At 40.2% G+C, this 15,406-nt stretch overlaps 1 protein-coding gene and 1 pseudogene across 2 annotated transcripts in view; one reads left to right on the forward strand and one right to left on the reverse strand.

Annotated features, from left to right (window-relative positions):
* The window catches only part of LOC126199174 (lysosomal alpha-mannosidase-like), a 152,897-nt gene that overhangs the window by 132,633 nt on the left and 4,858 nt on the right, over window positions 1-15,406 (forward strand). For both annotated transcript variants that reach the window (XM_049935946.1, XM_049935954.1), the window contains exons 14-16: window positions 7,272-7,542; window positions 9,446-9,697; window positions 13,030-13,179. In XM_049935946.1, the coding sequence (XP_049791903.1) occupies window positions 7,272-7,542; window positions 9,446-9,697; window positions 13,030-13,179 (673 nt within the window). The remainder of the gene's footprint in view (window positions 1-7,271; window positions 7,543-9,445; window positions 9,698-13,029; window positions 13,180-15,406) is intronic.
* LOC126208520 (5S ribosomal RNA) lies at window positions 6,738-6,855 on the reverse strand (annotated as a pseudogene).

Consider the following 15,406-nt stretch of genomic DNA (forward strand, 5'->3'; position numbering starts at 1 on the left):
TATCTTTCGGCTCGCTGTCTGCGATCCCCTAACACCCTCCGTGTCCTGAATGGTACCTCCTGGGGAGCGGACCGAGTGGTCCTTCTCCGCCTCTATCGCGCCTTAGTGCGCTCGAAATTGGATTATGGAAGCATAGTCTACTCATCTGCTCGGCCGTCTATTCTTCGGCGTCTTGACTCTATCCACCACCGTGGATTACGTTTAGTGTCTGGAGCTTTTTACACTAGCCCTGTGGAAAGCCTTTATGCTGAGACTGCTGAACCTCCGCTGTCCAATCGGCGAGCAGTCCTTCTGAGTCGTTATGCTAGCCATCTGTCTTCCATGCCTGCTAATCCAGCCCATGACCTTTTTTTCGACGCCTCCTTTGATGTAGGGTATGCAGGGCGCTCCTCCTCCCTACTACCCCCGGGAGTCCGCTTCCGTCAACTGCTCCATTCTCTTTCCTTCCGCTTTCCTAAAACCTTCTTAACAACTTGGGGTACAGCACCGCCTTGGCTCCGTCCCCGGATCTGCCTGCTCCGTGACCTTTGTCAATTTCCCAAGGATGGTACCCCTACACTTGTTTATCGTCGGGCATTTGCTGCTCTATGTGCACAAATGACGGACGCCACATTTATTTACACCGACGGCTCGAAAACATCGTTAGGTGTAGGGAGTGCCTATATTGTTGGCGACACCCCAAATCACTTTCGGCTTCCCGACCAGTGTTCGGTTTATACTGCGGAACTTTACGCTGTTCTCCAGGCTGTCCACTACATCCGCCGCCATCAGCGGATACAGTACGTAATCTGCTCAGATTCTCTCAGCTCTCTCCTCAGTCTCCAAGCTCTTTACCCTGTGCACCCTCTGGTCCACCGGATTCAGGACTGTCTGCGCTTGCTCCACCTGGGGGGCGTCTCGGTGGCGTTCCTCTGGCTCCTGGGACACGCTGGTATCTGTGGGAATGAGGCGGCCGATATAGCGGCCAAGGCTGCAGTCTCTCTTCCTCGGCCAGCTATTCAGTCGCTTCCCTTCACCGATCTACGGAGCGGTTTATGTCGCCAAGTTGCTCATTTATGGCATGCGCATTGGTCAACACTTCCCCGTAATAAATTGCGGGAAGTGAAAGCCCTTCCTTGCGCTTGGACCTCTTCCTCCCGAACGCGTTGTCGGGAGGAGGTAATTTTAGCTAGACTCTGGATAGGGCACTGTCTTTTTAGCCATCGACATCTTTTAAGCGGCGATCCTCCCCCACTCTGTCCCCACTGCTCTCAGCTGTGGATGGTAAGACACCTTTTAATTGAATGCCCCTATTTTAATCCGTTACGCTCCCGTCTACAGCTATCGCCTGATCTATCGTCGATTTTAGCAGATGACACGCGCTCAGCCGACCGCGTTCTCCAGTTTATTAGTGACAGTGAAATGACGTCAGTCATTTGAAGCTGTTTTTGGGGACAACCACCCCTTTCTGTAGTGGATTTTTAAGCATTCCTTCTGCTTTTAGTTTCTCCAATTTTATGACTTTGTTCCCATTGCTGCTGGTTTTCAATTTCGGTTTTTTACTGTTTCCTAAGTCACGGGCTGGGCGCTAATGACCATAGAAGTTTTGCGCACTAAAAGAAAGAAAAAAAAAAAAAAAAAGAGAGAGAGAGAGATGCAGACAGCACACACTCTTGACAGCTCACATTCTGCTTCTTTTTATGGTTGCCAACCAAAGAAAACATACAGAAAATATTGCCAACTTTCCAACAGTTGTGCCAGTGATTGCAGTGCAATCTTCTGAGACCACCTCTTTGTCTTGTTGTAATATTTTTCTAAAATTTTCTTGACTGTTTATTCATCACAATCTATCTTGCAAGGAACCCCTCGAGTGCAAGTTTGCTGGTTCAAAGGCCTCCTCTTTGGGAGTTACAAACTGTGTAGGATGTTCAGGTAGGTTATCCAGTCTCAAAGAATGCTTATAGAATCGTATTGGTGTAATGGGATGATGAGAACTGGTGGAATTTGATGACATGCAATCGAATGCAAAACAGTTTGTCATGGAGTGTGTCGTGAAACTGGCTATCCTTTAAGGTGCAGGTGCAGACAATACAATAATGTGTATTAGCTGTGGAAAAAACAAACAGCCAGAGACTGAATTTGTCCATTGGTTCCAGGTGGCACGAATTGCAATGTCACACACTTTTCAGGAGGGATAGTTTGCTCTAAAGGAGTAAGATTTTGTATCCAGGCCAGGAATCAAGGAAAAGCAAGTTATTTTGAACAGCTGTTGGCCAAAAGCAGTAGTCATACCATAATTGTAGTTCTCTTACACCCATTTTCCCACTCACATAAATATTTTCTACTACCCTTGCAATATCATGCACGTGAGAAAGAATCATAGGAGGCAGAGCACCTCCAACTTCTCCCAGCACAATAAATAACTTTCCAGCAAGTCTACCATCCAGATTAACAGCCAACATAACTGTATACAAATGTATTAAGGCATTGATGTTAGTTGATCTTGATGCAATTCTTTTAATGCCATGAATTTCCAGGATTACTTTCAAACGCATTCCCTCTTCAAATCTCAATTGACCGGATTTGAAAACAAATTCATTACTGAATGATGGGATAAGTTTGTTTCTCTTGTCTCCAAATTTTCGGTCTGATTCCCCAGTTTATTTTGCATCATCAAGTTGACGCTTTGTTTAAAATTTTGTTATCTTACATCTTCCAATTCTGTTGCACTGTTTGAAGTTCTGCAGCTGTCCACTGCTTCCCTTGAAATCACTGTAATCTATGTTGTGTGCAATTGGATGTGCATAACCATAAGTCACTGTCATGCACATCCTATAAATTGTATCAAGCATCCTTGAAACATGCAAACACCAATTTTCATAAGTGTGCCTTGTTGTCCCTTGAATATCCACAATTTTTCTTATGCACTACATGGTCATAATGCTGCAGACTTACGTGAAATCTGTTCATAATTGTTTTTCTGCTACGCTGTGGATGATTTTCCATGTACATAATTATGCTTAGTGCCTACTCCGTGGCCAGTGATTGTCCTTTACTACATTTAACTAGAGACGGCCTTTTTGGCTCCCTGTCCAAGAAAGATAATGAACTGCATGGCTTGACACATGTTTCTGCATCACTCGCTTGCTAAACGGAGGTGGCGATCACTGTACTCCTCAAGCAATTGCCTGCAAGGTTGAACACATGACTCCACACATTCCACTCACTCAAACTGCTGAAACTTGAATATCTTATATGCCACTTCTTCCTCACTCTGGGAAATTCCATGGGTTCCATTATGACAAAATGTCAACTTCAACAACTGTTGTAGTACATATAATGCAACATTTGTCATTGTCATTGCTCTGCTTTGTATCAACACCACTTACACTGTAGTACCGTTGCCAGTTACTTGTCGACTAAGCATTTCAACTACGCTTTATAGCCTCATGCTGTGCTCACCACTATATACCTCCAGTCGCACCCTCTGTTGCCATTAGCAGCCAATATTGTAGTTTTCAAGTCAGACAATGTGTGGGCCATTGAATGCCTTCTTTAACATCATTGGCCTTTTGCAACCTTACACTCAAGGGGTTCATTGTCATTAACAATATCCTTCATACTTATCTGCATGTTACTATCTACAGACAATTTGTATTTGACCACCTTTTGACCTGTTTATGCAGATACATTGCAGTGTTACTAACAGATCAAGTTTGTCACCTTAAAAGAAAACCAGCTTTAATGGCTACATTTCAATTACGAAACTTGCTAACTCTTTTAGAGATGATTGACACGTGTCACTCTTCCTTTTATTATTGTTGTTGTTGTTGTTGTTGTTGTTGTTGTTATTATTATTATTATTATTATTATTGTTAGATATTCCACATAAAAATATCATCTGGGTTCAGTTGTAAATAATTTCAGGAAATTTGTGCCAAGTTCACTAGAAAATAATGTAATCAAAACATGCAAAATACTTTTAAAATATGTTATTGCATCAGAATGCAGATAAACCTGACATGGGGTCAGTGCTTAAAAATGGATGTGCTACAGACCCAGAAACTGAAGCAACTATTTCTGAAATGGTTTCTGTGTTAAAATATCACAGTTTTTATGCTCACGTCAAAAAATGTTTTTTACTGCCTTCTGAGGTGATTTCAATGACTTGGGGTGTGTGTGTATGTGTGTAAGAGAGAGAGAGAGAGAGAGAGAGAGAGAGAGAGAGAGAGAGATTTGCTGGAAAAGTGTTTGTACAAATTTGAATCTGGTAATCTAGCAAGATCTCGGGACAGTGGGCAGATGTTCTGTGAGAAGTGACTGGTTCCACCTGGAACAGGAGCCAAGTTGTCTGAATGAGCAAATAAAATAAATAAAAAAGCACAGTGATCATGAAGTGCTTTGTGTCATGTGTGATACTGTCTTAAATGTGGAAAAGAAAGGCTTTCAGGCTCTGAACCAAAATGCAGTGACATCAAGACACAAACAGTTATTTTGTATAAAAATGGCACCACCACAGCTTCCATATTAAATCTGCATTGTGGAGCTCAGCAACCTCTGTGAAAAGTGGCGGTTCATCACAGTCTTTTGAAACAGCAAAGTTACATAATGTCAAAGACAGCATCAGTATTGCTGTACTAATACTGTATGTGTTTAAAAAGCTTTTGTTCAAATTTTGAGCTGCTGCCTGTCAAGGCATTTGTGATCTTCTTGAGTCTGTTTCCTGAAGCTGTTCCACAAGGCCTCAGTTTGAATAGAACTAAATTCTAGCACATTCTGACTAAAGCCCTAGAATCGTATTTTAAGGAGCAGCTGCTTAATGACATTAATAATGTGTATTAATCACTGTTTTTTGGTGAAACAACAAAGAATGCTGGTACAGAGAAGTGAGAAATGGTGGTTCACTATTGGTCAGCATCTCAGAATAAAATTGTGAGCCATTATTTATTGACATTTTTCATTGGTAAAACAATATCTGAGGATATTGTTGGTAAACTTATAAGCACATTAGTTTCAGCAAACCTTTCATTGTATGAACTCTTAATATCTGGGAGTGATAGCCCCAATGTTAATAAAGTAATGAGACTGCTTAACGAACAAGTTTATCTTGTAAGAAAAAATATACTTAATGATGTAGGCTTGTAGTATTCACCTCAAATACAACGCACACATTTTTACCCAGTTCACTGGAGCATTTCGGAAATAGGAGCCATTGATACATTTGCTTCACAGTGAAATAAAGAGACTTGTTAAAGTGTTGCTAGGAAGACATTGTGAATCATTAGCATTGAAGACTTGTGAAATGTCAGATGATAATTCACAAGACTCCAATTTTCTGCCTCAACAAGACTGTTTTGTGATGATTTTGTTACAGCAGTTCACCATAAGCTATTTGAAAAGGATGGGCTTCAGTCCTAGATGCTTGTTAAGAAATATTGTACTGATGCATGTAAATATGTTCATCTTAAAGACAACACAGCAGGTTCAAGGAATGTGGAGCAGTTCCAGTGTCTTCAACCATGTAACAGAACTTGACCAGAAAGTTTCAATGATTTTGGAATCACTGCAAAATCATTACTGCTGAATATTGATTGTGGTCAGCCAGTAGGTGAATGGAAACTACTCCTGTTAGAAACCAGCAAAAATTCAAATACAACACAAACTGCAATTGACAGTTATTGGAACCAGTTTATTGGTAGGAAAAGTATGACGGGAGAATAAAAATGTCCACAGTCATGTAATGTGGTGAAAGCAGCTTTGGCTCTGTCTCGCAGGAATGCTGAGATTGAAAGGTTTCCTGCATCAACAAGATATCTTACAGATATTCTTGCTTTCTTTGGTGCACTGTTATAAGAAATGCCCCAACTGTCCAGAAGAAGAAAAAAGGAAGAAAAGAACAAACAAAATATGAAGAGGAACGAAGAGCTGGTCAGCAAGAAGTCATCAAAAACTTACATCTGAGAAAAAGGGGATTTCATCACTGGAAGAAATACTTAATCAAAAACAAAAAAGGCATTAATAGAAAAGAGTTATGGCACCTAATAAGTTGGCCAATGAAACTAATGAGACTTATGGTTGCCGTATATTAGAAAGACTTCTAAAAGGCAAGACTTTCCCAGGCTATGTTGACAGGTGCTCTGCAGGTCCAGAAAGTAGTTCAGAATCGGAAACAAGATTAAAGATGCTCTCTAGTGTAAAAGTGATGAAAGTAAAAGTGTTTGTATGACACCATTTTTAACAAAAAAATCAAAGAATTAAGTGTTAATTATTCCAATGTAATTTTCTGTGCAGTTACATGCTAATTTTTTAATCTTATCTTACTTTCAATACATGCATTATCATATTTATTAGTAATGTTAGAAAGTTTGTAAACTGTAGACAAATTATCTAATTACAGGAATCTCATGTCCAAAATCATTCATTTCCTATCAGTATCTATGTGGTGTATTGAATTTTTTTCTCTTTATACAAGAATAAAAAGGTAAAACACATTTGAAGCAAGTCAATTTTGACAGACATTAGAATAAAGGTTAAAGAAATAATTTTTTTCTTATATGCACTCCGTCTTCAGGCCACAAGTGGCCCATCGGGACCATCCGACCGCCGTGTCATCCTCAGCGGAGGATGCGGATAGGAGGGGCGTGTGGTCAGCACACCGCTCTCCCGGTCGTTATGATGGTTTTCTTTGACCGGAGCCGCTACTATTCGGTCGAGTAGCTCCTCAATTGGCATCACGAGGCTGAGTGCACCCCGAAAAATAGCAACAGCACATGGCGGCCCGGATGGTCACCCATCCAAGTGCCGGCCACGCCCGACAGCGCTTAACTTCGGTGATCTGACGGGAACCGGTGTATCCACTGCGGCAAGGCCGTTGCCTTTTTTCTTATATGCAAACAGTTAATTTTGTTTTTAAGTGTCCTTTTTTGGTAGAGTATTTTGTTTAAATCAATAATGTTGTTTTTGAAATAGATGTTGTCACATCCTTAATAAAGTTAGCCAATTTTTGTCAAATTTGTAACTTTTACCTACTTTTCCACATCCAAAAATTGTTGGTGGCCCTACGTAGTGTGTTTAGACTGTGATTGTTTTTCTCTTTAAATAATGAAAACTATTTGAATATCTGTGCAAGCTGAGACACTCTGTATACCTTTAATCTGCATAGAAAATCATTAAACTCTTTTTACACTCAGTTAAATTTTTGTGCCTACCATGCTTTTATCATTTTTATCTCCTGTAGGAAGTAAAATGGCTCATGCATATAAAATATTAAGTAGCACTTACCTTAATTTCAGGGATAATATTGGCAAAGAAGTAATTACTAAGTTTAGTTCCTCAATTCAAAATCGAGGAGTATTTTATACTGACTCAAATGGCAGAGAACTCCTATGGCGTAAGCGTAATTACCGACCCACTTGGAATCTCAGCAACTCTGAACCAGTTGCAGGAAATTACTACCCTGTGACAACAAGAATTCTCATACGGGACAAGGATGCAGAGTTGGCAGTCATACCTGACAGAGCTCAAGGAGGATCTAGTATAAAGGATGGAGAGATAGAACTAATGGTAATATGATTTATTCCTAAAAAGTTAATAATGTGTAAAGTATAACAGCTTGATGTCCATAAAAGTTAAGATGAGGTGAAGAATGATTAGACTACTCTGCTTTGGTATATAAATATTTTGAATAATTAAAATGACCTCCAGTGTTATATCTTTCTCACAAGAAATGAAACAATGGAAAATCCAGGATGGAATGTAACAATACTTTGAAGGATGTCATGTTTGGCAGCGTGCTCAGCAACAGGGTGGTCCACTTGTTTCTTGGGCCACAGTTTGTCAGTGGCCATCCATACGGACAGAGAGCTTGTTGGTTGTCATGCTCACATAAAATGCAACACAGTTGTTGCAGTTTAGCTTGTAGATCACATGACTGGTTGCACAGGTAGCCCTGCCTTTGATGGGATAGGTGATGTTTGTGACTGGATGGGAGTAGATAGTGTGGGAGGATGTATGGGACAGGTCTTACATCTAGGTCTATTACAGGTGTATAAGCCATGAGGTATGGGGTTGGAAGCAGGAGTTGTGTAGGGATGGATGAGTATATAGACCTGTATGTAAGACCAGCCCCACACATCCTCACACCACCACCTACTCCAATCCGGTCACAAGCATCACCTATCCCAACAAAGGCAGGGATACCTGTGAAACTACGCATGTGATTAGCAAGCTAAACCACTATGCTGCATTCTATGTGGACATGACAACCACATAAATAGCCACTGACAAACTGAGGCCAAGAAATAAGTGGAGCACCTTGTTGCTGAGCATACTGCCAAACATGACATCCTTCATTTCAATGACTGCTTCACAGCCTGTGCCATATGTTTCGGTCCCAACAACACCAGCTTTTCTGAATTACGCAGGTGGGAATTTTCCCTGCAATATATCCTTTGTTTCCATAACACTACTGGCCTCAACCTTCATTAGTCGTTGTCCTCACCCATCCAGCATCTCTGTTCCCATTCCAGCACTATCTGGCCCGCATTCCACCATTGCACCAGTATTTTTACTTCTCTCCTTTTCTGCTACCCCACCCTTCCCCACCTCTCCCCTGCCCACCATCTAACTTCCTGACTCCACATAGCTGCCCTACCCTCTATCCGCCTCGTCCCTGCGTGCTCCCCAGCAGCACTGCACTGTCTGCCACCCTTACCCTACTATCCTTCTCCATGCCCCAGCCTCCCCTTTACCACCACCCAGTTTCCACTCCTACCATGCATTGGTGCTCTTGCTCGCAGTGTGACTACAGTTGCCCGAGACTGCAGTCGTGTGTGTGAGATGCGTTTGGAAAAAAAAAAATTATATATATAAAAACAAAGATGCTGTAACTCACCAAATGAGAAAGATTGTTAGATAGACACAATAAAAAACACACACACAAATTTCAAGCTTTTGCAACCCAAGATTGCTTCATCAGGAAAGAGGGAAGGATAGGGAAAGACGAAAGAATGTGGATTTTAAGGGAGAGGGTAAGGAGTCATTCCAATCCCGGGAGCAGAAAGACTTACCTTAGGGGGGAAAAAATTACAGGTATACACACACACACACACACACACACACACACACACACACACATATACAGACTGTCCTTTCAGTGTACAGGCATTTTCATTTTACTGATATTGACTACTATCCTATTCATAATATTGAAAATAGTAAAGATTTTTATGTTTGTGTAGGTAAAATGCAGTATTTTTTCTCTTTATTCATGTATTTTTTTGTGTGTAAGATTATAATCTCTAACAGGTTAAAGCTAAAATTTTGTAAGTGTAATTGAACTTGATAATAATATCAGCAGAAAAACATGATATTGAAAATGTTGTGGTAAACCATTTTCATATTCTGACTGTAATACAATAGGTTTCAACTCATGGAAGAATAACTTTGTTATTTTTCTTTCCATTAGGTGCATCGTCGACTACTCCACGATGATGCATTTGGTGTGGGTGAAGCACTGAATGAAACTGCATATGGCAAAGGCCTCATTGCAAGAGGACAACACTACATTGTAGGAGGTGCCATAAAGACATTTAAGAACATTTCTTTGGCTGCTCAAGAGCGAATGCTAATCCAACAGAAAGTGTTAGCTCCCTGGATATTCCTTGCTCCAGCAGATGATATTTGTTTTGAGCAGTGGCGAGAGACATACAAGATGGAGGTACATCTACCTTATTTACATTTGAACATCTGTTTTAACATTTAAAGATTAGGACTGATTTATAACCAATCATAAATATTGGACAGTACTTTCTACTATCTAAATTTCATTTCTTCAGCTTGTTGACTTTCTTTATAGTTAATACTCATCCTAACATTATGGTTAGTTTTGATAATGACAAGGAAAAATGGGAAAGGGGAAGCGTAAAAAATAACTGAAATACTATGTGTGTCACTGCCATTCATTGATATAAGGGGACAGGACCATGATCTTTATATTGTTTTAAAAAAATCCATTGTCATGAACATCATAACCAGTTTGAGGTAGTCACTGTTTTTATTGCTTAGTGACATGTTTTGTAAATTAGACTGTGTTTTTACCATAATTTTCTGTACAACAGTTGTTCTCCTTCTGTTGGAGACAACAACAGAAATGGTGCAATTAGATTTTTAACCCTTAAACGTAACTTCTTTTTTTTTTCCTCTTTTTTTTCCAAATTTTGCATGTTGTTGTTATGGTCTTCAGTTCAAAGACTGATTTGCTGCAGCTCCCCATGCTACTGTATCCTGTGCAAGCCTCTTCATCTTCAAATAACTAGTGCAACCTACATCCTTCTGAATCTGCTTAGTGTATTCATCTGTTGGTCTTCCTCTATGATTTTTAACAGTGAACCAGTGATTCACTCTGAAAGAGATTCATGGTACTGCAGGTCAGAATCTTGATGCTCTTTGAAACATGCTACCCCAATTCTTACAACATACATTTATTAAAAGACAACAATCAAAATTTTTTTGAAAACAAAAAGAATTCTGCAAACAAGGACATCCTGGTGCAAGTAGATTTCGCAGAAAATTATACTGTTCAACTGCAGAATGAAGTCCAGAGCACCCATTGGTCAAAACCACAAATCATTTTGTTTACAGCATGTGTTTGGGACTCACAAAAAAATGGATATTCTTGTACTATTGTTAGTGATGAACTTGATCATAATAAATATTCAGTGCATGCTTTCCTAAGTAAGATTGTTGAGCACATTATATCCACGAACCCAGAGGTAGAATCTGTCACATTCATGAGTAATGGTGCAGCCAGTCAATTTAAGAAGCATTTCTTGTTTGCCGACTTGACATTTTTCAGAGAATGCTATGGAATAAATATTTCATGAGACTTCTGTGCCACATCACACGGCAAAGGTGTCTGATTTTTGTTGTAGAGTGTCCAAAGCTGCACACAGTAAAGACAATTTCTGGTGGCAACCACCTCAACCAAAACATGACAGTCAAGATAGTGTGCAGTCGGGATTATCTGCAAAGTTGGGAAACACATACTACCTGGTGCTGAGGACTTTGCAAAAATTGCATGTGAAAGATGTCAAGGCATAAACATTTTTTATATCTCTGCCTTGCAAATTGCAGAGAATAAGAAGGAATTGGATCAAATGTGGATTGGAATAGTTCCAGTAGAGCAGACCGAAACCATCTGTGCTGTTACACCTTCCGCTCCATATTCTATTGAGTACCAGCATTACTTGCTATCTCCCCAGAGGTTTGTACACAATTTCAAAAGCGATCTTCAGCCAAAGAAAATTCACAGGATCTGATCAATCAGACGGCCTTGCATCAAGGGGATTTTGCTCTGGTTTCCTCTGCTGGAAAAAACAGATAAAGATTTTTTGTGGGGTTGCTGATTTATGTTTAAGATAGTTACGAAATTTAATATCTTAGAAAGAATGATGCAAATGAAAAGATATTTACATTTCCCTCAAAGGAAGAGAAAAAGACCAAATTGTAGAGAAAGTAGCTGCACTAAGTACCATTTTCCCTACCCAATCAGCAGTGCATAATAAAACTGATAATTTTCAAGTGAAAGTGTCATTCCATTACTATTAAGTGTCATTCTGTTACCAGCATTTTTTTGTTAGTAAAATATTAGTTTAATGCATTTATCTTCTATACCATCTTGTTTCCCATTTATTCCTTTTCACAATAAAATTTTGGTGTTTCTTGTGGGGAATGGGTGAGGTGAATTATTGTTGCATTATAAATGAGAACAATATTAATGTCTTAATTATGTCATTCTGTTACCAAAAAGTTTTTTGTTGCATTAGGTGTCATTATATGAATGAAACTTAAACTATTAAATTAAATAAATTTTGTTCCTTTGCTTATGTAGAAAATACAGTATTAAATTTTTTGTCTTTTAGCATGACTCTTGATCTTTTCGATGCTTAAAGAGCAAAAACAATCACTGAGAGTCATTCAGTTACTCATGTAACTACCCAGTTATTACATTCTTTTTGATATCTGAAGCTGCTTTGCATGTCTCATACATCTTGCGCACCAGACGGAAGATTTTTGTTGTGGCTGGCTCTCCCAGTGCTATTGGTAGTTCTGATGCAATGTTGTCTACTTCTGGGACATATAAAGAAGGCTCTTGAAGCTCGACATAATGAATTAAAAATTTTTGAATATCACGAATAATAAAATCCCGAGTATACTCATACACTGGACTTTGACTAAAATATCATGGAACTTGAAGATATTTTTTAGTTTCAACATAGCCTATCCATGTATTTCACAAAGATTTCCTGTGAACATAACTCCTTGAGAGCTGGTTCAAGCACAGTGGATGTATTTATCTTGTAACACTGACGAGCACTTGTTGCTCAACTGATGAACTGTCACCAATGTCAGTCTCTAATGAAATAATATCACATTCTTCTTAATTTTCTAAGCTGTGAAATTCAGTGTCAAACTCAGAATCACTATAGCTATCTGTTTTTGAAAGTGTTGCCTATACAACAATGTAGGAGTGTGTCTGAAAGCCTGCTTTTTGTTGTCGAATGTCCAAAGCTGCACACAGTAAAGACAATTTCTGGTGGCAACCACCTCAACCAAAACTTGACAGTCAGGATACAAATGTAGTACCAGATGTTCTGTAGTGACTGTTACTGCTGAAGTGGATATAAGCGGAGTTTTAGTGTTTCAAAGGTCTCTTTTCAAGTTGCACAAGTATATATGGGATTTTAAATTTCTGTTGAAGTAACTAAAAACAAGATAACACAGGATTTTACATTAAGGTGTTAAATTTATTTAACTTCTTAAAAAATCAGATATTTTAGGTTTTAGCATAGCAACAACAGCAGAACAATCTATGCCTGTACAATGTCATGATGTTGTCCAAATGCGGTTAGAGGATGCCAAGTTGGCCCAAAGTGAGCCTGGGACCTAGAGTACCTTTGAATGAGGTCGCACCTTAATGACTGTTACTGTGGAATCAACTGTGGCATAATTTTACATTTTTAATCATCATCATCCTTAAATCTGTTTCAGTATTCTGGACTGAAGAAGAGCTTGCCACCAAACGTGCAAATACTTACACTGGAACAGTGGAAGGGTACAGCACTGCTTTTGCGTATTGAACACATTCTGGAAAAAACTGATGACCCTAATTTGTCAAAACCAGTTACCATCAATCTTAAGGTAATTTTATGAGGAAATTATGCAACCTGTTAGTTTTCGATGTGTTGTTGCTGAAATCAGTTTTCTGATGTATTTCTAATATTATTTCTTTGTGTGCACACTTTGAATGGCAAAGGATAGTACTAACATATAGCGGAGATGGTCAGTCGCAGATAGGCACAACAAAAATACTCAGACAATTAAAGCTTTCGGCCATTGGCCTTCATCAACAATAGCCACACATATACTCACACATGCACGCACACACACTCATATGCAAATGCAACTCACACACACAACTGCAGTCTCAGGCAGCTGAAAACACACTGCGAGCAGCAGCACGAGTGCATGATGAGAGTGGCGACAGGATGGGATAAGGAGGAGGCTGGGACGGGAACGGGGAGGGATAGTATGGTGGGGGTGGTGGACAGTGAAGTGCTGCAGGTTATATGGTTATATGAGAGCTGTATGGAGGGTGTGTGTGTGTGTGTGGGGGGGGGGGGGGGAGTAAGTAATGGAAAAGGAGAGAAATGAAAATACTGGGTATGGTGGTGGAATGGCGACTGTGTAGTGGTGGAATGGGAACAGGGAAGGGGCTGAATGGGTGAGGACAGTGACTAACAAAGGTTGAGGCCTGGAGGGTTATGGGAATGTAGGATGTATCACAGGGAAAGTACCCACCTGCACAGTTCAGAAAAGCTGGTGTTGGTGGGAAGGATCCATATGGCACAGGTTGTGAAGCCGTCATTGAAATTAAGGATATTTTGTTTCACAGCGTGTTCAAAAACAGAGTGGTCCACTTGTTTCTTGGCCACAGTTTGTCGGTGGCCATTCATGTGGATAAACAGCTTGTTGGTTGTCATGCCTACATAGAATGCAGCAGCACTGTGATTGCAGCCTAGCTTGTAGACTGTGACTGGTTTCACACGTAGTCCTGCCTTTGTTGGGATAGTTGATTATAGTGACTTGACTGGAGTAGATGGTGGTGGAAGGATGTATGGGACAGGTCTTACATCTAGGTCTATTACAGAGGTATGAGCAATGAGGTAAGGGATTGGGAGCAAGGGGGTGTGTAAGGATGGATGTGTGTATTGCGTAGGTTTGGTGGACGGCAGAATACCACTGTGGGAGGGGTGGGAAGGATAGTGAGCAGGACATTTCTCATTTCAGGACAAGACGAGAGGTAATCAAAATGCTGGCGGAGAATGTAATTCAGTTATATTTTAACTAAAGTTCAGTCTTGATCACAACACTTATGTCTCATTAACATAGGTGACCAGTTTCGGTTATATTTATATAACCATCTTCAGACCCATGGCTTCCTTGGAGGATGGTAGGTGGAGCTCTCCTCAACTGCTACGAAGTCAACTCCGCCTACCATCCTCCAAGGAAGCCATGGGTCTGAAGATGGTTATATAAATATAACCGAAACCGGTCACCTATGTTATTGAGACGTAAGTGTTGTGATCAAGATTGAACTTTAGTTAAAATATAATACTCTATTGATCACTGTTTCCAAAAATGTTTACCAAAATTGTAATTCAGTTGCTCCAGTCCTAGGTGGTTCTGAGTTATGAGGAGGATGCTCCTCTGTGGCTTTGGGAGGTTCTGGGAGACTGGAAAGATGAGGCAAGGGAGATTTGTTTTTGTAAAGGGTTGGGAGGATAATTATGGCCAGTGAAGGCTTCAGTGAGACCTTCGGTATATTTTGAGAGGGAGTACTCATCACAGCAGATGCAATGACCATGGATGGCTAGGCTGTACAGAAGGTATTTTTTGGTATGGAATGGCTGGCAGCTGTCGAAGGTGAGGTAGTGCTGGTGGTTCGTATGATATGGATGGAGGTATTGATGTAGCCATCTTTGAGGTGGAGGTCAACATCTTGGAAGGTGGCTTGGTGGGTTGAGTAGGACCAAGTGAAGCAAATGTGGGTGAAGTTGTTGAGGTTCTGGAGGAATGTGGACAGGGTGTTCTCACCTTCAATCCATAAAACAAAGATGTCATCAGTGAATCTGAACAATGTCAGGGGTTTAGGATTCTGGGTTTTTAGGAAGGATTCTTCTAGATGGCGCATGAATAGGTTGGCATGGAATGGCGCCGTGTGGGTGCCCATAGCCATACCCCAGATTTGTTTGTAGGTAATGCCTCTAAAGAAGAAATAATTGTGGTTGATGATGTGGTTGGTCATGGCAACTAGGAAGGAGGTTGTTGGTTTGGAATCCGTTGGGCGTTGCGAAATTTAGTGTTC

Source organism: Schistocerca nitens, chromosome 1 (genome assembly GCF_023898315.1).
Source record: "Schistocerca nitens isolate TAMUIC-IGC-003100 chromosome 1, iqSchNite1.1, whole genome shotgun sequence".
Classification (NCBI taxonomy): Eukaryota; Metazoa; Arthropoda; class Insecta; order Orthoptera; family Acrididae; genus Schistocerca; species Schistocerca nitens.